General features: G+C 44.6%; 2 protein-coding genes across 2 annotated transcripts in view; one reads left to right on the top strand and one right to left on the bottom strand.

Moving 5' to 3' along the window:
- tut4 (terminal uridylyl transferase 4) overlaps positions 1 to 14,696 on the bottom strand; it is a 33,549-nt gene extending 18,853 nt beyond the window's left edge. The window contains exons 1-15 of the mRNA XM_079245294.1: positions 14,576 to 14,696; positions 12,606 to 13,108; positions 12,391 to 12,527; positions 11,669 to 11,785; positions 11,404 to 11,581; positions 11,227 to 11,315; positions 11,086 to 11,137; positions 10,897 to 10,963; positions 9,071 to 9,197; positions 7,360 to 7,479; positions 5,591 to 5,782; positions 4,306 to 4,480; positions 3,719 to 4,230; positions 1,109 to 1,259; positions 784 to 870 (exon numbers count right to left, since the gene is read on the bottom strand). Of these exons, the coding sequence (XP_079101420.1) occupies positions 784 to 870; positions 1,109 to 1,259; positions 3,719 to 4,230; positions 4,306 to 4,480; positions 5,591 to 5,782; positions 7,360 to 7,479; positions 9,071 to 9,197; positions 10,897 to 10,963; positions 11,086 to 11,137; positions 11,227 to 11,315; positions 11,404 to 11,581; positions 11,669 to 11,785; positions 12,391 to 12,527; positions 12,606 to 13,029 (2,428 nt within the window). The 5' untranslated portion in view covers positions 13,030 to 13,108; positions 14,576 to 14,696. The remainder of the gene's footprint in view (positions 1 to 783; positions 871 to 1,108; positions 1,260 to 3,718; positions 4,231 to 4,305; positions 4,481 to 5,590; positions 5,783 to 7,359; positions 7,480 to 9,070; positions 9,198 to 10,896; positions 10,964 to 11,085; positions 11,138 to 11,226; positions 11,316 to 11,403; positions 11,582 to 11,668; positions 11,786 to 12,390; positions 12,528 to 12,605; positions 13,109 to 14,575) is intronic.
- Positions 14,697 to 17,298: 2,602 nt separating this feature from the next.
- gpx7 (glutathione peroxidase 7) lies at positions 17,299 to 20,140 on the top strand. Its single transcript, XM_079245416.1, has 3 exons — positions 17,299 to 17,442; positions 18,308 to 18,569; positions 19,713 to 20,140. The coding sequence occupies exons 1-3, from the start codon at positions 17,311 to 17,313 to the stop codon at positions 19,874 to 19,876; spliced, it is 558 nt and encodes a 185-aa protein (XP_079101542.1). The 5' UTR covers positions 17,299 to 17,310; the 3' UTR covers positions 19,877 to 20,140.
- The last annotated feature ends 2,624 nt before the right edge of the window (positions 20,141 to 22,764 follow it).

The following is a 22,764-nucleotide window of genomic DNA, read 5'->3' as shown; positions in this document are numbered from 1 at the left end:
ACCCGTGGTGGGGGCGGAGCTGTTGGGGGGGGGGGCAACTTACTTAATGTATTTATTTATTAATTAAACATTTATTTCTGTATTTATTTACATATACATGCATTTTTTTCTTTGTTTATTATTCACTTAATTATAGGTTTATTTATGTATGAATTTACTCCACTGTGCTGGCATAACAATATCTAAATGATTATAAATGTTTATTTATCCTTTTAAATTTGATTTATTATTGGTTTTTATTTTTTGCCATTCTGTATACACTGCAAAAACTCAGCCTTAAAAAAAGATTAAAAAAATATACAAAAATAAGGTAAATGTTGCTTAAAATAAGATAAATTATCTGCCAACAGAACAAGAAAATTTGGCTTGTCAAGTAAAACAAGTAAAAATACTCCTAAAACCAGGAATTCTCTGGCATAAAAAATAAGAATTATCTTACCTTTAAAAAAATAAGCATATTTGTACTCAATTAAAAATTTTTAATCTTACTTAGATTTCAGTTTTTGAATTGTATGTTTATGTTGTTTATCATATGCATCACTTTTTTTTTTTACACTTTTTCCTCTATCATTTGCTCACAAACCTCCTTTTCCTTTCTCTCTTTTGTATAAAACCCCAAAACCAGCCCCTACTGGTTATGTAATCATTATGAATATAATCTATCAAGCTTTAAGTTACATGAATTCAATCAGCAAACATCGAACCGATTCGCTGAGTCGACCTGCTGCATCACAACCAAACCGCTGCCGTAATGACTTCTATTCGCTGGTAGTTACGTCTCACCGTTATACTCCTTCCTGATGAATCTCTCCAGGCTGGCGAGGATCTGTTCCCTCTTCTGCTGCTCAACGTGTGAAGGCGACAATTCATCTACAAACAAACAAACAACATAATGAGCCCCAGAGCATGGGGGGGGGGGCATCGCTGCACATTTCATCACCTGCTGTTTTATTCCAGGATGCAAACTGCTTTCTAGTTAGAAAATAATCTTCTGCAAATTACTGCGTGTAAATAAAGTTAAATGTGTCCCAGTTCCCTCAAAAACAAACTAACAAACCAGTCGGAACCCCCCCCTCCAGGAGAAGCAAGGATCCCGTTTCCAACATACAGTAGCACAATCTGCAGAGTCCATCCAGGATGTCTCTGAATCGGTCGTTCATTGGAGGCAGAGGCTTCAGCTCGATCTTCTTAAAGTCCTCCGGACACTCGTCTTTCAGGTGTCCGTCTCGCTTGCAGATGCTGCAGACGACCGTCGGCGGCTGGAACAACAAGCAGGCCCACAGATCAACTCCAGTTAAATGCATTAAGAAATGACACCTGATGTCTGAAATTATTCTATAAACAGACGCAGACAGATGTGAGCCGGATGTTGCAACCAAGTCCTGGAAGGCATGTCCAGGCCCGCTCCAGAAAACTCAAAGCAGCTCCATACGATCAACAGGTTGTGTAGAAATCCTTCTGCAGACTCATCACTGCATTCACTCCACAACGGTCCAGCAGACTCGCTTCTTTTAGGAGGAACAAAAATGTCCCACCTCCATTTGGTTTGCTTTTCATTGTGCTCTACTCAATCGGACCGAAGCACCTGGGCAACGTCCTGCTGTTACAACAACCGCTCACTAGGGGACGATATTCCCTGAAAGCGGAAGAAAATGCAGCTCTTGGACTGGCCTGGACTGAAACGGCTCCTAAACAAAGGAGCAACGCTACCGTTCTGCTGTCTGGTTCTGTTTGAATCAGAACCTCCAGAACGAGCAGCAGGAGAGGCAGCATGGTACGTCGCTCTACGATGTCGCCTGACTGCTCTCACACTGCAACAGAACCACATCGGGGTTGACTGGAGACCCCCGAGACCCCCGGTTTGCAAGCAGACCAGGGTTTGTCACAGCGGACTAAACGGCACCAGTGTGAATGCTCCAATAGAACCTTCAACCATGCTGCTGCCAACAGGAAGTGATGATTCACAGCTAAGAAACTGAGTTTTCCATCATCACAGTGCAGCAGTTCTCAACCCTGGTCCTCTGGGACCCCTTCCCTGCAGGTTTTACTTTGGGGGTTCACTAATCACAGAAGCATTGTGGAAGCACAACGGAGCAGGTCCGCCAAGCTTTCCGCCCAGTCGCGGTCCACGCACAGTTCATCGTGCTGGTGTTGGTCGACTTAAAATACTTTATAAAAAAGGATTTAAAGTCAACAATAACCCAGCGACTAAATTAGCAGCCACAGCCTGACCGTGTCTCACGTCCTGCTCTTTGTTTCTTTATTTCTGTGGTGTCACAACAAGAGGTTACAAAACGGTGCAGCTTTCCTCCTCTGAGGTAAATGCACGTTTTTCACGGCGTCATTTCTTAAGGGAAACGTCTCTCACCTAACAGCTTGGTGCTGGTGATGAAGACAAGTTGATGTTTCAGTGTAAAGTAGACATGTAGTGGTCTTTTACTGGCAAATTCCACTGGATCCAGTTTGGTTTTCATCAGCTGGTTTCCTGCCTGAACGATCCGATCCGCTCTGCTCTGGACTGACGAGGTTTCAAAGCGGCAAAACTGGAACCGACCCGGAAAAACCGGCGGCACTTCTGAGACACTTCAGAAACACACCGCAGCGCACCTGGTAAAACCAGTCCTGCTGACTGGTGTTGCCTAAAGACTGCATATAAAGAGATGGGCGGAGCCTCCGTGACGTCACCCGTAGGTTTCTGAAGAGCTGAATTGAAGCTCGGTGGGCGGTTCCTACCATCACCATCTTGGCAGGGGCATCCGTGTCGTCTCGCCCGGAAAATACAAATATGGGCAAAGAGATGGAGCTGAGAGGGGGGCTGTGAGCGTCATGGTGGATGATTGACATCGAGCGAACTTCGAGCTTTCTGTAGCTAAGAGCTAACCGAGCTAACCCCAAGATAACCAGCTAACGGAGGTAAGCAGGCTAAAGCTAAGCCATGTTATCGATCTTGCGCTCCATCCTTTTCTCACTCGTGAACAAGACCCCAAGATATTTAACCTCCTCCACTTGAGGCAGGACCTGACTCCCGACCCGGAGAGGGCAATCCACCCTATTCTGGCTGAGGACCATGGTCTCAGTCACGTTGTTAACCGGCTAAAAACCGCAGTTGTTCTACATTCTTCTGACTTGAAGTGGGAGATCGGGTAACTGTCAATCAAAAGGACACGCCCCTAAATATTCTGAATTTTTAGATTAAATTATTTCTAAACAGAGAAGTTTGAAAAAAAATTCACTCCCCCCACAGTTGTCATGAAGGTAAACCTGACCTATTAAACCTAAAATGGATTTTTGTACCAGGCTGTAAACATGTTTATTTCTGCTGTGAAGTTGGTCTTTTTAACATGGGAGTCTATGGGGATTTGCTCTGTTTAACAGCCCCTAGTGGATGAAGGGGAACTGCAGTTTTATGCACTTCCACATCACTTTTTACAGTCGGAGGCTCTGTCCATCTTTCATATACGGTCTATGATTTTGCCGCAATCAGCCACGAAGGCGCAGAACAGCCAGAACGCTGGGTTACAGTTTCGATACTTTTAACACCTGATTAACAATAAGTCTGGATGATGTGATGGCATGTGTGGAGGACGGGGACAACATGATCAAATCTAAAGGGTTAAATACGATCAGTTCCTGCCAAACTCGCTTCGGCCATGTTGGTTTTGACACACAAGTCATTTATTTGGGCTAAAATGTATCAGGAGTGACGTGTCAGAGTTACCTTCCCACCAGTGAAGATCATCTTATCAAACACGTAGTGCAGATCATCGTCTGATGCAGCAGGCACATCCTCCTCCTCCTCCTCCTCCTCCTCCTCCTCCTCCTCCTCGTCACTGTCCAGCAGGCCGTTGGGGGAGAAGGAGGTTCCGCTCCTCTCGCTGAGCACCATGTCCAACAGGCTGGCATCTAGAGTCTTCTCTTCCCTTTTCCTGGACGAGCCTGAACCCTCCTCATCCTCGCTGTCAGCCTCTTTGTCCTCCTCCTGAGCACTCCGACTATTTCCATCTTTGCAGTCGTCCTCCTCTTTGTTGGTGCATGTGTCCCGTCTCCTCCCAGCTCCTTCCGCTTTCCCAGCCTGACCCGGAGTCTTCCCGAGTCTTTGGCGTCCTCCGCTGCCCCTCCTCTGCGGGCAGGCGAAGTACTTGTACGCTGAACGGAAGCGCTCCTGGATGTACTCGAACACCATCTGGCTGTTCAGGCTTCGTGCAACATTTCTCTTTAAGGCAAACGGATCTGGAGTAAAACAAACACACAGAGGATCTCAGACGGCGTTCCCCGCTGGCGTTTTCTCTAAGAGCGCCGGCTGACCTTCGATGGCGAGCCTGCGGCGAGGCCAGTTCTTCATCTCCCTGGAGAGGAGCTCCTTCAAGCGGATGCTGATGATGTATTCCTCCAGAGCGAACTCCAGCGTGTAGAAACGTAAGAGCTCCAGCCACAACTGGCCCAGCGACGCGCCTTTAGCCTGCTCCGGCGTGAGGCGGCTCTGTGAAAACACACACATCAACACTGCCTCCTTCTGAGCTGGAAAATATAACCATGTGATATGATAAGTAAGTTTACTAAAACAGCCAAAATTAGGGACATTCTGTCTCAGAGTGATGCAGAAAAACTGGTTCACGCTTTTGTTACTTCGAGACTAGATTACTGTAACTCTCTATTACTGGGCTGTCCTAAATATGCCCTGAAAAGCCTTCAGCTGATCCAGAATTCTGCAGCCAGAGTCCTGACCAGAACCAGCATGAGAGATCATATTTCTCCAGTTTTAGCCTCTCTTCATTGGCTGCCTGTTGAATCTAGAATAGAATTTAAAATCCTTCTCCTTACATATAAAGCCCTCCACAACCAGGCACCACTATATATCAAAGACCTCATTGTTCCTTATATACCAAGCAGAGTACTTTGTTTGCAGACTGCAGGCTTACTTGTGGTTCCTAGAGTCTCAAAGAGCCGAGCAGGAGGCAGAGCCTTTGGTTATCAGGCCCCTCTCTTATGGAATAAGCTCCCAGTTAGTGTTAGGGAAGCAGACACCCTCCCCACCTTTAAGACTAGGCTGAAGACTTATCTTTTTGATAAGTCCTATAGCTAGGGATGGTTAGCATCCCTTAGTTATGCTGCTATAGGTTTAGACTGCTGAGGGACATTTCCTGATACACTGAGCTTCTTTCTTTTTCTCTTTATCTCTCTCTTTTACCCCCCCCCCCCCATAACAGTGTTGCATCATTAACATATATGTCTCCTGTCTCAGCAGGTCTCCCTGGCTGGGAGTAGCAGTTCCTGTTGTCTGTTGTCTTTCTGTCCTCTTACCCCACACAGCAGAGGCAGATGGCTGCCTGTCCTGAGCCGGGTTCTGCCGGAGGTTTCCTTCCTGTTAAAAGGGAGTTTTTTCCTTCCCACTGTCGCCAGTGTGCTTGCTCAGGATGGGAGATTGAGTTGGAGCCTCCAACTCAATCTGTTGGTTTCCTTATATAGGCTGTTATGAATTGGCCTTCATTATGTTTTTTTCTCTGTTTGTAAAGCGTCTTGAGATGGCATTGCTGTGATTTGACGATATATAAATAAAGTTGAATTGAACTGAATGGGAAGCAGAGCTCACCAGACCCTCCGAGTACTTCGCTTCCTCGCATCTCTTCTGCTCTGCTTTGGATCGGCCTTCTCCTCTGGCCTCGTTCCGGTTGTCCCGCCCCTCTGCAGAGCTCGGAGGTCTGTGCTCCCACTTCACAAACATGTCCAGCACGATTCCAGTTAGGTGGTACTCGTCCACTCGCTTCACATCGAAGCCTTCAACCTGAAAGGAAGGGATCAAATGACATCAGAGAAGGAAATAAGACCCGCGTCAGCTTGTTAGCAAACATGCGGTTTGATCTGCAGGTGGTCACAGTCCGCCTGTCGTTTTTATTTCACCAGGATGAATCTCCTTTACAAGCCTGCAGCATAAAGAACAGGAGGAACTAGCACCACTAGCATGTAGACCAGCTCATGCACTCCAAGGACCTTTTCCAGGTCATTCCAGGCATCAGGAGCAGCATTTAAAAACCTTTAAAAAAAAAAAAGGCATTCCTGTACGTATAATCGTTGATGTTGTTTGACCTCCACTAATACTTTAGTTTATCAGAATGATGGGGAAGCTGGTGGGGAAGCACCATGACAGCCTGGCATGTTGGATCTACAGCTGCTGATAAGGGACAAATAGCAGCGACCAGCAGAAGGCGTTTTCCCTGCAAACCAACATTAAGACGCCAGAGAAGATGATCAGCAAGTAAGTAAGTTGGTAATATGTCAGCAGGGCAGCAGATGTTTCCCCCACCAGCGTGACCCGAGCATCCGGAGAGGAGGGTTAGCATGGAGCTAGCCTTCTCCAGGTGGAAGGAGTTCAAGAAGAAGAAAGATTTAAATGGGGTTGCAGCTTTTACCTGTTCTGCCAGAAGAAGCCAAAAGCTGTTTTTGTTAGACAGCGTTGCTCGTTGGCATAGCTAGCAGCAGTTAGCAGCACATCCAGCTCAAACACAGCAGCCTCGTCGCTGCACAAGTGGATGTTTATGTGCTTTCAGCAGCGTTCAAACTCGCTGTAAATGCAGCTTATTAAACCTTTCCAGTTTAGCTGTACCGCCACTGACAAGCGGCGTTTTACTGCAACCATTAATGCTCCTGAAACCGCGTACACATGCAGTTCCATCAGAGGACTGTCTGCGCGGGTGTGTGTGACGAGCTGTACAGCCGGAACAAGTCGTCTCCTCGCCGTGAAGTCGGCGTAAACCGGCTGATCCCAGCCAGCGCGGTGAATGGACCCGGTTCAGGGTCTGAGCAGAACACACAGCATGCAGACGGCTTGCTGGAGCGTCCTCGAGGCTTGTAGAGCCTCTCGTTTGAATTTCAGCGCGAGATGGGAGAAATTCTTACACGTTTCATTCAGTTGTTGCAGAAACGCGTTTATGGAATGAATAGAATTGTTTTAAATAAAAAAAAAGAGATCTTTGCTTTAAAACAGCAGGAGGCTGAAACACAACATCACCTGAATCAGACAAAGAATGAAACTATTTCTCAGGATGTTTCTGCTTCTGGTAAAATGTGCAAACACATTTCAGATTACACAGAGTTATTTCTGATTTACTGTCATCAGCTTTTATTAATGCAGCGTTAAACAGAAACCACATTAGCTGGATTTAATGCAGTCTCTGCATGTTCTTGTTGTTTTTCAGGCTTGTTAAAAGGTGTATTTCTTGCACCAAACCAGTCATCCAGCTTAACTCTTAGCTTTTCTGTTCATCTCTCGTAAAAACAAACAAATAATCAATAAAAAGGTGTGAAAAAGTTCAGCTGAATGTTGTTTATGTGTGGAAAGCTTTCAGGGTGGATGGGACTCACCCAGCAGCCCAGGTAGACGGGCAGGATGGGCTCCTTTCTCTGCTGCAGGAAGAAGATGACCATGAGGGCGAAGGAGTAGGAAGGGATGCCGCCCTCCGCCTGGCAGTCGATGTGACACAGCTGTGGAGAGAAAAGATTTCCTTCACTCAGACTGGAAAACTGGACCTGCTAACCCATAAAACCTTCTTTCTGGAGACAGAAACACATGCAAGTGGTTGTGTTTAGTGTGTTTTTAAGCGTGCAGCTAGCAGCCAGACTTCTCCTCAGGAGAAGATGATGGTCAGAACGAAACCATTAGATTCTCTATCTAATCGATGCAACGCGTGCCGGTTCCATGTTCAAAATAGGGCTGGACGATTAATCAGATTTTAATCTAAACTACGATCTGGGTTTCCATCGATGATAAAACTAAAAGGGTGTGATTATTTTTCTCTCTGCAGTTTCCTCTCCTGCTGTCTTCAGCTGCTAATCGAGCGTCTCTGGCGTTGCAGCGCTGTGCTGTAAACTCCTCCCACAGCCGCTTTGCTTTCATTCAGACACTGTTGCCAACTTGGAGACTTTCTCGCTAAATCTGGAGACTTTTTTTGTTAAAAGTGACAAATCTAGCGGCTTTTACTGGAGTTATTAGAGACTTTTCTGGTGTTTTGGCGACTGACTTGAAGGCACATATTGTTCTGCAGTTACTGTAAGGAAGGAGCAGCGGGAGCCTCTCCCGTCCTAAAGCACTCCCAGGCGGCCAGTCTCAGTCGGCTCCGGCTGCAGGTCAATGTAGAATAACTGCAGTAGGTTGTGGAAGTTCACCTAAACATAGTTTATACCATTGTCAGTGACAACTGGCTGCATTATTTTCCTATACATAGTTCGGCCAGTTAAACACTGTAATATCCCTCCGTTACGGGGCGTTACCATAGCAACGCGTTAACCAGCTGGTTCAGATCAGCCGTCTTTTAACAGGTGAATGAGAGAAACGCGCTGCAGCCTGACAGCGGTTGTTTGGTTTAAAACGTACATCCAGACCAACGTAAAATAGTTCCTATACTTCAGCAAATGTTGTAGAAAAGAAATACAAATTAAATATTTACTGTGTGGGACCATGATGGCAAAAGTGGATGAAACAACTCATAACCGTGCATTATACGGTTATAATGCACGACGCGCAGCATTGTTTAATCCATACTTATATTTATCTATTCAGTTTACATCAGTATTTACACTTTGTCAAGACAAAGCTTCATGTTATTTGTTTGTTTTCTGAAATATGTGGAATCCTAAAGACATTTTTTTAAAGTCACGGTTTAATGTTAAAAAAAATTTATGTTGTTAAAGATAAAAGGATAATCTTGTTGAATAATCAAGATCTCAATTTCAGTCAAAATAATTGTGATTATAATTTTTGCCATAATTGAGGGCCTTGGTTCAAAACCGATTATTTTTCATGATGATTAAATAACAGAAACACAGCTGCCAGAATATCCTGTAAAATCCTCCTTAGCAGCGTGTAAGGTCATCCTGAAGCAAGGCAACCATGGCTGTGTGGGTTTTCAGGAGCCACCGTCGCTGAGAGGAGGAGCGGGATTTGCTGTTAAACGTCACTAAAAGCGATCATGTGACTCTGGCTGACACGTCCTAACCATGATAAGACACCAAAATGATGGGATCTAGAGACAATGTTTATTCTGCTCTTCAGCAGCCGTGTGAAAGTGTTCCTTACCCGTGCCCAGTAGCGGAAAGCCAGCACCAGAGGAACCAGTCTGGGCTCCAGCTTTGCCAAGGCGGCCAAGTGGTTGGTGGTGAGACAGGCGACATCGTTACCGGCACTCACTTTACACATCAGGCCGCTGTGGACGGAGCAGAGGGACAGCCATCAGCGCTGGCGGCAAGGCGGCGCCTCAGGGGACAAACGTCCCCATCAGACCGCAGCGTCTCCTTCACATGAACCGCTCCATCTACCAGGAGAGACTTTCACGCCGTATACGTTGGTGTCCGACTGAATCAGATCTGAAAACCTCAGCCAGGTTTGTAGGAGTGTTTCCTTCATGTCAGTAAATATGAATATGAAGGCATAACATGCGTCACACGCAGAGTGGGTCCAGTTCTAAGGGGCTTAAAGTGAAAATCTGGTCTGACAGAAATAAGTTGTCACTGAATATATCTAAAACAAAATTCCTGATATTTGGAAGGAAAAAAGAGTCACTTAAAGAGGTCAAATTAACAATCCATGGCTCTGAAACTATAAGAGTTTCTATGTGAAATTTCTAGGGGTTATAATAGATCCTAAACGAACCTGGAAAGACCGTGTACATTACATTTAGGTTAAAATCTCAAGAATATTCAGTATTTTGTCCAAAACTAAAGATTTATGACCAAAAAAGCATTGTCTATAATCTACTGTACTTAATACTGTATGTGTCATACTGGCGGCGTCCACAGGACAACTCTGAATGACATTATAACAAAAACATGCCATACGCCTGAGAAATAATGTTGGATATTATGATCACACACATCCATTATTTATTAAATCAAAACTCATGAAATCTGATGATTTAGTTTCCTATAAGACGATACAAGTTGTGTTTAAGGCTAAAACATTCTTCCAGAAGGTGTGAAAAATGATTTTAAGCCTCAGCAGAGTAAATATAACTTTAGAGACAGTTGTACATTTATTGTTCCAACATCTAGGAAAGGGGTGAAACAGAGATTTTGTCCTTTCAGGGGTTCAACTGTGGAATAAACTCAGTAATGAGGTAAAAAAATGTAATCCTTTATTTCTATTTAAAAAGATGATTTATCAGTTTATTTTTGAGAGATATGCAACTTTCGAGGTGAATTTTCTTTATAAAAGTCACACGTTGTGTCTGTAATGCTTCTGCTTTTGTTATTTGGATCATTTAAAGGTGGAGTATGTAAGATTTTCAATATTTTAAAAATAAATTAACTAATAAAATAACTACAATCATAATTAGAAAGTTTTTTGAACATGTAGGTTCCAGTCTGTTCATATTTCGTGTGTTATTAAATTACTAGTTTAATTAATGACAAATGACAAAAAACACTTTTTTTTTTACTGGTAGGCAAACATTTAAGAAGGATCTTTGTCATTAATTAAACTTGTAATTTAATAACACATCAGATATGGACAGACTGGAACCTACATGTTTAAAAAAAAACTAATTATGATTGTAGTTATTTTTTTAGTTAATTTATTTTCAAATATTGAAAATCTTACATACTCCACCTTTAAGGTAAATTTACCTGTAAGTGTACGTTATTAGATATACAAGCTTTGCTTCTGACTATTTTGTTTTTGTTTTACTTGATTGTTGTTTTGGAAATGGACAAACTGACTGATACAAACAAAATAAACTAACTAACTAACTATCTGGTCCTTGGAGCTTCATTCTTCCCCTCATATCTTCTCCTGGCCTTCAGCGCCAGCTCAGTGATGTTTACCTCGGCTTGTTTTTGTTTGTGATTCTCTGTGACTGCAGCTGTTCTGCGTAACTAAAGCCAGCCTGCGCGCGGGGAAACACTCACCTGCCGTCCCGACAGAACACAGCAGGAACTTTGGCGTGAAAATCCGACTCGACCTCAGAAAATTCAGCTGGAGGGGAGAAAAGCGCCGTTAATGAAGCTGCACTTTCATATGAAAGCGAGAACGTCGAAGGAGAGCAAAACTAGACAACAACAACCAGAATGTTCTCAGTTCAGGTCAGAAAGTCTTACTGCAGTTTTTCAGGATTTCCAGAACTTGAATCAGGACCTCAGGCTGAGTCATCTGGACAGAGAGAGGGGAAGAAGACCAGGACCATGAAGCATTTGCTGAAACCTGGATGGGGACTGTGTGAAACAGGAGGCGGAGCTTACTGTGGATGGGTAGGTGACGTCTATGTTGACGTCGCTCGTCTTGAAGGCAAACCGGGTGAGACAGGAGCCGTAGAGACGCAGAGAACATGCTGGAAAAGCAGCGAGAGACAGCGGCTTAAAACTTCTACCTCCTGTTGATGTTTTCTCTTCACATGACGGCGAGTCCGAGCGTCCCACCTGGGAGGTGTCTCTTTACGATGTCCTCCATCCTGGACACCACCGCCCTGCGCACCTCAAAGTCCGCCTCCGAGATGCCTTGCTGCCTGGCGGTTTCTAGGACGGCGGCGTCCACGGCCCTCAGCTGGGCTGGGGAGGGCGGCGGCAGAGCGCGCAGCTCGTTCTCCTCCTGCTTCTCCTGACACACACACACACACACACACACACAGCGTGTCACTTCTTTTCAGAGCCAGCCACATGGCTGCACGAAGCTGCAGCGACGTACCATGATGTTCTTCTTGTGCCTCTTCTCCTTGATGTGTTTGTGCGCTCCCTGGATGTTCTCGATGTGCACCGAACACAGTTTGCATAAGTATTGATAGTTCGGGTACTCAGGGGACTGCTGCGAAAACCAGGACAGGAAAAGGAAACCAGTTTGTGTCGTTTCGCCTGAACAAACCCCCCCCCCCCGGTAGAGTCGAGAGGAGAGGCGACGTTTCCGCTTTCAGCAGCTGGAACTGAATCCTTCCAGGCCGCTTCATGTGTGCAAACAGAAGCCGTTGGTAGCATCACACACGGTCGTGTTGGCACACAATAAAGGCTTGGCTTGGTTACAACAACACACCTAGAATCAGAATGCATTAACCCTTTACACTCCTGCTTGGCCTGTTTTTAGCTTTATGTATGTAGGAGCTCCGACTTCTCGACCAATCAGCACGCAGACGAGACGTTTTCAGCCTCAGCCGTCACATTAAAGGCTCAGCGATGAATAAATGTATCAGTAGATATAAAAGCATAAAGACAAACTAAACAGAGCTCCACTTTATTTACACAGCAACTTAAAAACCACCCAGATGACTGGAGAGCTTCACACAAACATAACAGCAACAAAACAACATTTTAAAACAAATCTAACAAGTCAGAAGAGAGTAAAAACAAACTTCTCGTGTTGAGTTAGAAGCCAGAGAGGACGTGTGTGTGATCACACAGTTCAGAGGCGGGTCTTACTTTCAGCAGCCGGTGGATGTAGTCCCGGTAGAGGCGGTCCTCGGCCTGGCGGAGGCCCAGCTGCTGCTCTGCGAGGAGTCCCTCCTCCACAGCCGGCCTCGCCTCGCCGCCGTCTTCCGCAGACTGAGGCATCAGAGCTGCAAGCAGACATCACAACGTTTACAACCGATGCTGAGCAAGACAGAAGCGTGTCAGGGAGACATCCTGCCACCCACCATGTGATCTCTCCCGTCCTGCAGCTCCAGTCGAGCCCCCGCCCGGCCCCGCCAGGCCCCTCTCAGGTGCAGCGCTGCTCTCTCTGTCTGCAGACGCCGCTGCTCTGGACTCCGAGGTCTGGGCCGCCAGCTGGGACTGAGAACCCGCCGCTCTCCCTTTCCCTCTTTCCCCAGAACTCGTTCTTCCAGACAGTCTGGCGAGTCTGGCGGGCCGGCCTCTCTTCTTGTCCGCAGAGTTATCCGCAACAGCCTTCCCTGATGCGCGACCGGCCTGGCTGCCTAAACTGGGTTCATCCTTCGCAGCGTTGAGGTTTTCCTTGCTGCTCGCCGCAGACTTTGTTCCCTCCCTCTGACCGGATGAAGTCTTGGCTCCTCTGGACTGAGACTGCTTGACTGACTTCACAGGACTTCTGGACTCGTCCATCCCTCCTGTCCTGCAGCTGCCGTCCCTGGTGGAGTCTACACCACAGCGAAGATGACCAGCGAGGCAGGACACCTAAAAACTGAGGAAAGAAAATCAGTCTAGTTAGTCAGAAAAAACCGTGGCATCCATCAGGTCTCGCTCGCAACAATAAACCTGCATCATCTTCAAACTGAACGTCACTTCCACACATAAACATCCAGAAAATACTGCAGAAAGTCTGAAGCCTTCAGCAGTTTTTACATTAACCTGGTTAAATAATGATGTCATGCTCCAGACTGTCAAAACGCTAAAGATCCCATTTAAACTTGGTTCTGTACCAAGTTGTCTGCTTCATAGGTCGGTGTTAAAAAACAACCACAGAAGAAGAAGAAAATGACCAGAGAAACACTTTAAACAACTGCCGATGGAGGCACAGCAGAGTCTGACTCCTGGGGCGGCAGAGATGAAGAAGTAAGAGATTCCTGCACAATCCTGCAGCAGTCTGATGACATGTAAACACTGAAGTAGAGCTGGAGCAAGTCGGGGATCTGATCAACTGCAGCGAAAGACAATCAGCGTACGGCTGGGTTAACATGAGCACCAGCACGCTGGGCGAGACTTTAAGTGGATTATGAAGCATCCAGATGACGTGTGCACCACCAGGAACCAGGAAGTTAAGGTGTAAACACGTCTTGCAGGAATCAGACATGATCAGAAACCTGGATGTGTAAAGTGACCTGAGCAACCAGCTTTACCGTGTTCAGCGCAGGCAGCACATCCTGGATATGATCAAAATGAGCCTGTGACAGTCAGGAAACGCGAAACATCTGAACTCTGGTGGGGTAGAAGCAAAATAAAACTTCTTTTTCTGCACGGCTGAAACTATCTGGTTATTTTTTTCCTCTCACCTTGCCTTATAAACAGGTCCAAGCTGCCATAACTCACTCGTTAAACTGTAATAACTTATAAACAACTCTTAGAATCACACAAAAACACCAAATATCCTGCAGCTTTTTCAGCATTATGTCACATTATAAGTATCTCCCACACCTCCTGGTTGCAGGTTAAACATGAAGGCAGTAGCAGAAAACAGCCAGATCTTCCCTGAGTCCCTGAACTCAGCTTGCAGCTAAAAGCAAAGCTGGAAGTGATGCGTGATGCCTTCACGCAACTGGTCGCGTGGGATTTACTTCAGGCAACATTTCGTGACAGATTAAAAGTCACAGACATGTTTATTTGTGGTCAGGGTGAACTTAGAGCAGAGAGGAGGCAGACTGAACCCAGCAGAGTGGCAAAACAGAAAGGATTAGTGGTGTGTGTGTGGTGTATGGTGTGTGTGTGTGTGGAGGGGGGCTACAGGGTCACCGTGCACGCTGTGATGCGTGACTAAAAGAAACCCGCACAGTTTAAATAAAAGTATTTTCCTTGTGGAAGGATCCCTGGTGACTTCTTTGCTTAGTTTGCTGTTAGCCGTCTGGGCCCGGCGGCCACACAGCAGCAGGTCACTAAATACACAGGGTAACGCATTCCTTCACCACACCGCACAACAGCACGCGCGTTCACCTACTTTGAGCTCTGCAGATGATTTGGGGTTAAACTTTATCTGTCTTCATGATTTTATTCCACATAATGGTTCTGAAATCCCACGGCCCTGCTCAAAACAGCGACCACTGACGCCATGTTAATACATAATCGCGCTGCATTGTGGGAGCTCCAGGGATGACGCTGGAGAGGGGCGTGTGGCGCGTTGCGTTCAAGCGCCGCTCGGAAAATCAAGAGAACGGCAAACTTACCAGATGCGTTTCAGCACGGCTTGGAAAATCAAGGTAACGGTAAACATACCAGATGCGTTTCAGCACGGCTCAGAAAATCAAGAGAACAGTAAACTTACCAGAAAAATTATATTATGGCAAAAAAAAAAAAAGAAAGAAAAAAAAAAGAACAATACATTCATGATTTATTTTAATAACTAAAGGTGGAACATGATACAGGAGTTTATTCTTTTGTTTAATAAACTTTTGCTGTGTCATTGTAAGTCAACTGTAGTAAAACGAGTCTTTATTTATTTACTATAAAATTATATAGTTTAAACTTTTCACCTACTTCCTACTTAAAGTTGCTGATGTTTATCTGTTTAGTCTCTCTGCAGGTATGTTTGATAACAGTTGTGTGTTTATTTTTTTTCTTTACATATTGCTATTACTAGACTTTATATATCTTTTTATACTGTAATACTGTAGTAGTTTCTGTTGTTTTTACAAAAACTGTGCTTTTAGCAGCTTAGACATGCCCCTTTTGTCTTCTTTCTTTTCTCTTTCTTTTTTTCTTTCCTCTCATTTTCTTTTCTGTTTTTCTGTTCCCCTGTCAGGTCCAGCGTTGCCATATCAAGTCCGATGATGACTTCAATAGAAATGATCATAAAAATATTCAGAATATCAAGGGGAGCCATATACATGATTTGTTTCTCTTGCCAGAGCAAATTTGTCTGGCAAAAATATGGCATACAGAATGCCGTACTGTATGCTGAGATGCTGGACAGGTTAAAATATAAATAAATAAATTTATATATATATATATATATATATATATATATATATATATATATATATATATATATATATATATATATATATGTATATATATATATATATATAGAGAGAGAGAGAGAGAGAGAGAGAGATATATATATAGATATAGATATAGATATAACTAAAAATATAACTATATAACTAAAATATAACTACATAACTATATAAATAAAACTACTGAAGAATTAAACTGCTTAAAAGTTCAGCTCACTTTTTGGGAATCTGTAATTAGCTTTTTTTTTTTTTTTAAGTCTAAACTTAGCTCTGGCATCTGTCCCTCTTTTTCCCAGTCTGCTGAAATATTCAGTAGGATTCTCCAATATCAGTTTTAAGCAAAATCCTTTTAAATAATTCTGGTCTGAGCTTTAACATATGTAGAAAAGGGTAAATTAAGAGTGACAGTTCACAAGGTTTTTGTGGCCTAATAATCTTTGGAATTAGACTTGTTTCAGAATCTCAAAGCAAAACTTTTTTTTAACTCAAGCAAAAAACAAGAATTAAAACCAAAACTTAAGTAAAATAAATTATCTCAAAATAAAAAATTATCAATCATCATGAAAACTATTAGGCTTTTATTTTGTTAAATTGAGTAGTTTTGTTTGCAGTTTCCTCTTCCTCTTTCTTTCTTCTCGCTATTTTGGTTGCGCTTCACAGTCTTTGGTTTTGATTCTCGATTTTTTGGTTTAATTTCTGACACAAACCTTTCATGGGCGGGCTCTTTTCAGGGGCGCATTCCGATTGGCTGGTGAGTTTTTGAGTGACACAGGATCTAGTACCAGATCGGACAGTCTTCCTTCTCCTTAGGTGCTTGATTACCGGGACAAGGACAGCAATCTAATTAAATGGCCCATTTTGTTTTTGAGTTTTCTCCCCCGAAAGCTGATAGTCATTTATTATTTATTATTATTTATGTATCACAGCGGTTTGCTGATGTGTTTTGTATGACAGAGTATTAGGGCCACAATGAGAAAAAAAATATGGTGTCGGATTATTATTTTTTCCTCTGCTTCACTAGAGAATAAAGTCAAAAAGACCAGAATAAAGGTGAAACATAGTTTCAATAATAAAATTGAAATTATGAGAATGAAGTTGAAATGACAAGAACAAAGCCGAAATACTAATATTAAAGTCAAGTTTTCAATCTGAATTTGAACAGATTTAAAACACAATGCCTTGTGTGTAGCCAACTCACTTTTACATCAAGAAGTTGCATGCACACATGTTGTAGCCTACACGGCATGCAGTCACTGTCTTTTTTTTTTTTTTTTTTTTTACTTTATTCTCATTTCGACTTTATCCTCGACATTTTTACTTAAATCTCAAAACTGTATTTCTACTTTATTCTCGTCATTTTGACTTTGTTCTTGTTATTTCGACTTTATTCTTGCCATTTCGACTTTATTCTCTAGTTAAGCAGAGGAAAAAAAAATCTCATTGTGGCCCTACTACTCTGTTGTAGTTTTGTGATGTACTGAAGTCGAAATGAAGCAGCAAGAGTAAAAACCCTTGAGTCCAAGTTAAGTTTCCCACTTAAATGGTAATATAAATAAATAAACGAAAAAAAATCAAAAATAAAAGATGGGTATAGAGATGCGGCCAGGAAAGCTTTTATTTTCTAAACGTCGCTCGGACCGGAAGTGCCGCGCTCCTGGTCCGGAACTTGACAGCGAGCCGGAGATTTCTCCGCTGCTGAGTTGGCAGTTTGACTGTAAGGATGTTTCCCGCTGTTCTCACCGTGTTGCTGACTTTATTCAGCCTCTCTGAGAGCAAACAGAAGGACTTGTACACCTTCAAGGTGGTGAACAGCAGAGGGAAGCTGGTGTCCCTGGAGAAGTACCGGGGTTCGGTGAGTCCGGGTCAGAACCGGTGATGCTGCTGCAGCTTTGTCTCTGCTCTGCATGCAAACAGGTTGTTGCATGGATGCACGGAAAGCTTTTCTGAGTTTCACTAACATCCTGTGTGCAGATTGACTAACAGAGCGACGTGTCTGCTGCGGACTGCAGCCCGTCCGGATCTCCCGGCATGTAGACCCGGTAGCCTACGTGGCAGCGCGGCCTGCAGGGCGCCTGCAGCTGCAGGAGCTCTGGTGCGGATCTGCAGCCCGGATTAGCCTAAATCTTCCAACCACTGATGCGGTATTTACCTGGAGTCACCTGATTCTCACCTGTTGTTTCATGGTTTCAGAATCTCCATCATAAAAAGCAGATTGGCATGTATGGAAGTCTAGACTGCACCACTTACAAATAAGGAAAGAAAACCACCTAAAGATGCTAAAACTCTGTTATAACAGTTATATATGTTATAACATATTATTATATACATGTACATACATACATACACATATATATACATATATATATATATATATATATATATATACATATATATATATATATATATATATATATATATATATATATATATATATATATATATATATATATATGTGTGTGTGTGTGTGTGTGTGTGTGTATAAATGTGTAACATGTCATTTGGGGACTTCTGATTTGGAGTGTGTGAAAGAAATGCTTGTTTTCCTGAAACCAGTTCAGACTGGTCTCGTTTCCAGAGGTTTCACCTTGACTCTAGATGTCAGCATGTGTTGATGGGATCGTCCATGCATGCATGTCAGGGCTGAACCATGAAGCTGTCACATGCACCAGCATGGCGTGTAAAGTTGGGAATAAGCGTGCTTCTCTTGCTGGTTGCAGGTTTCCCTGGTGGTGAACGTCGCCAGTGAATGCGGCTTCACTGAGGAACACTACAAGGACCTGCAGCAGCTGCAGCGGGACTTTGGCCCGTACCACTTCAACGTTCTGGCCTTCCCCTGCAACCAGTTTGGGCAGCAGGAGCCGGGCAGCGACCGGGAGATCGACAGCTTCGTTCGCAGAGTCTACGGTGTCTCCTTTCCTCTCTTCAGTAAAATCGCCGTGGTCGGAGCCGGAGCCAACAATGTGTACAAGTACCTCGCTGGTGGGTGGGATTTTTCAGGCTGGAACTGATCATCGGCTTCGAGCCATCGTTTTGTCATCTTCTCTGCTTTGGTCAGAGGAAACGGATGGCAGCGAATCAGCATCTGCGTTGTAACAACAGATCATGTTACTAGTTTCAGTGGTGCTGATGCTGCCTCTTGTCTCCTGAAGGCAACGTAGCGGAAACGGTTTTAATTTCCACTCCGGATCCGTCTGCAGGGATGGAAAAACGTGAGGATAGAAGGAGAAGTCATGAGGAAAGTCAGAAGAGATGAAATAAGGCAGAAAAGAAGCAGGAAGCTCCGGAGATGCTGATTGGTCAGGATCTGAGCGCCAGTTTTCATGTTTCCCAGCTGGAGGAGAAGCTTTCTGTAACACCATGCAGCATTTTAACACTTTATGAACTTCTCCCCACGCTCACCGTGCACACTTTCATCCTCACCGTGCACGCTTTTCTCACCCTCTTCAGCATGTCTGAACAGTGTGAGGAAGAGAAGTTGTTCCACTGCAGGTCACAAACACATTTTTATCCACGTCCTGCATCTGGCTGGTGAGCGCCTCCCTGTCAGAACTTCAGTCAACCACATGATATTTGGAAAGTCAGAGTTTCTCCTCGAGGGAAACTAACTGGTGACTCACCTAAAGGTCACGTGATGCGGCGGCTCTCTAGATTATGCATTTTATCTGGTTTAAAACAGGAGAAATTTAGCTTTTATTATTTTATTGTTCCGTCTTTGACACATTTTTAAATTTACAAGTTTTATTGTTGCAGATTATTTTTTCTGACTGAACGCAGTCGGATCGGATCTCTGAAGCCACATTCAGAAATGGTTTTAGAACATCTGGGATGCTGCGTAACCATCGAGCAGCAGAGTTTCCACCAGGATGAAGCTACAAGTTGCCCTTTCTCACGTATTCCGACGTCCACACTTGTTGCTTTTTCTGTCATGTGACACGTTGTTTGCATCTGAGAAAGAAAAGTGAGGAGAATTCTGTGAATCCGGTGAAGTTCACCGTTCTGGCGGCTTCACTATGAAAACACAAAGGGAGATGTAGAAATGAGGAAAAAAAAAAAAAAAAAAGAGTAAAAGCACTTGATGCTGTTTTCCATCGTACTGATTCATTCATGTTTCTTTCTGCACAGAGGCATCTGGGAAGGAGCCTGACTGGAATTTCTGGAAGTACCTGGTCGATGTCGACGGGAGGGTGGTGGACGCGTGGGGACCTCAAGTTTCTGTCAAAGAGATCCGACCTAAAATAGCTGAGATGGTTCGGCAGATCATCCTAAAGAAGAAAGAAGAGCTCTAACCCTTTTGGCTGCTCGTGTTCGTGAAACTGAACTCACCTGTTTCAGACTTTTGTAGATTAAATGGCTGAAATCACCGAACAAAAGCAAATTCTCCAGTTTTCTGAAGCACTGATGACCCGCCACCACGTCTGGCATCATACGGAACCAGAGACACCGCTCTTCCACGCAGACATTTTCTTCATCAGGAATTTTTCTACTCACTCTGATTTGTGAAATAAACGTTTACTGTGATTACTTTGTGTTTCAGAAATGTCTGCTGTAAGATTTCTCTCTCAGAGCAGCGTCACATTCGTCCTCATTGCTGGTTCCTGTCAGTTAGCAGCAACGTTAGCATTTAAACCAACACGTCAGCTGCTAACCACCTGACAAACCGAGTTTAGGTTTAGCTGTCACATGCACGTGTGAAAAGCAGGCGAACGGCCGTCTGCGGCCGTGCAATCACCCATTTAACACATATTAAACAAAACAAAATGCAGAGTTGTGCAGTAATGTGGATACTATAAACACACTGCTGACCATAAACACAGTGTTTATAACCTGTTTACGGTTTGCTGTAGAATCCAAGATGCATATTTGGAAAAAAAAAAAAAAAAAAAAGAATGTAAAAATGTAAATATGTCACAATTTGAAAAACGCACATTAAAAGTGCACAGGCTCCTGGGGCCCCGTTCCACACCATAATGTTTTAAAAATTGTGAATGATTCATTGTGAAACAACATTTCTATCATCTCTCAGCCAGTGGTTCCAGTAGCAACACACTGGACACTGTGGTGTAACTATCTGGCTTTTATATACATTTTGTTTCGTGTCCAAACTGCTGGTGCTTGCCCGACGTGGGTCCCCAATGGGTGTGGTGCCCATAATGCCTATTGGATAATCAGGCCTTGGATAAATGGTACAAAAAATAAGCCCTTAAATGTGTCATATCTGTTTATAAATACACACATTGTGTTATGAGCCACAGTGCAGTAAAGAGGTTTTGTTCTGTTCCTCGCTTCTTCATGTGTTCTCTAAGCAGCGAGACTTTTCCACCGGAAGGTTCCGCTCCTAAACTTCAATACCTAACCTGCTTCGTATCCTGCCTCTTGTCAAAGCTCTCTAGTCGGTTTAAAGATCAGAAAGACATGTTGTATTTCTTTAAAACTCTGATTCAGACTCATTAGCTCTAACGTGTACAATCCTGAAGCCATTGTTGTCCCGAGTCAGAAAAACCAAACTTAAACTAAAACTCTAATTAAATGGATCCAACAAGTTCTGCATAATGACTTGTTGTTTGAGTCAGGTGTGTTGAAGCAGGGAAACATAAGAACCCTGCAGGACTGAGGCCCTGATGGGAATGAACTGAGTAGGCCTGGTCTATAGGCTGATGTTTCATGATACTTTTTGTGGTCTTCGGCCAGAGGATTCAGTGTTTGGGGCCTTTTAATGGAAAAACTTTGGAAATCCTGGTTTAAACAACTTCAATAGACCAAGATGAGGACTGTCCAAAGACAAGGACCACTGCCTTGCAGGTTTTCAATGTTTCCCTGCTCCAACACACCCAACTCAAATGAAATGGATCTAGCAGCCGGTACGTTTTTGCACAATGGCTGATTAATATGAATCAGGTGTGTTGGAGCAGGGATACATTGAAAACCTCAAGGACCAGTGCTGGACAGCCCTGGTCTAGACTATCGATCCCCGTGAGAATTCTCTCCACATGGAGGTCCAGCGGATCTCAGACGGAGTTGAGGGTCGCGTGGACGCCATGCCCTCGCCATCAGGGAGAGATTGTGTTTCTGTGATGTGCACGTGTGCAGACAGTAGAGGCATATGTGTCAAATGAAGCTCAAACATCGGTCATACAGGGACCCAACAGGCCTTAGCATGCAGTCTGGTACCCCAAACTCCCAAAGCACTCCCCACAGGACTCCATGAGGGACCCAGTCACACACCTTCTCCAGGTCCACACAGCTCATGCAGGCTGGTGAAGTTCAGCTCTCCTTCCAGGACCCTGGTGTGGGCGTAGAACTGGTCCACAGTTCGAGAGGGTCTTGGCTGCAGCCTGGAGAATGAGGCGGGGCTGGATACTGGGCGGGGTTGGACGTCCAACCCTGCCCCCCCAACATTTGGATTAGATTAACCCGAAAACTAACCCCACGCCCATTGGCTGTCCAACCACGCCCATTGGATGTCAAACCACGCCCATTGGTCGACAACCCCGCCCATTGGATGTCCAACCACGCCCATTGGATATCCAACCCCGCCCATTGGATATCCAACCACGCCCACTGGCCGTCCAACCCCGCCCATTGTATGTCCAACCACGCCCATTGGACGTCCAACCCCGCCCATTGTATGTCCAACCACGCCCACTGGCCGTCCAACCCCGCCCATTGTATGTCCAACCACGCCCACTGGCCGTCCAACCCCGCCCATTGTATGTCAAACCACGCCCATTGGACGTCCAACCCCGCCCATTGTATGTCCAACCACGCCCATTGGACGTCCAACCCCGCCCAATATCCCATCTCCATTCTCCAGGCTGCAGCTGGGGGTTATCCCACTGCTCCTCCAAACACAACGCTGCTCGTCCTCCGTGATCATCTTACTCACAAATCCCCTGGAAGGAACTCGGGTTCCTCCGGCCAGCAGGACTGGAACTGAAACAGTTCCATCACTGCTGCAGTAAAAGCTAAGAAACATTAGAAACAAATAACTGAAAGGTAGAAGTTTTGTTGGCCAGTCATGTGATTCACCTCCTCCTCCTGCTGCTGCTGCTGCTCCTCCTCCTCCTCCTCATTAAAGCAGATTGTTGCTGTCAGAGGATTACCTCCCGGCTGTGTTTGCCTCTCCACCGCAGGTTGCTTTCCTCCAACTCATTTACTGGGGGACGTTTTGGGGATC

Source organism: Telmatherina bonti, assembly GCF_933228915.1.
Source record: "Telmatherina bonti genome assembly, chromosome: 8".
In the NCBI taxonomy this organism is placed as follows: Eukaryota; Metazoa; Chordata; class Actinopteri; order Atheriniformes; family Telmatherinidae; genus Telmatherina; species Telmatherina bonti.
This window is presented reverse-complemented; position numbering and strand designations above follow the sequence as displayed.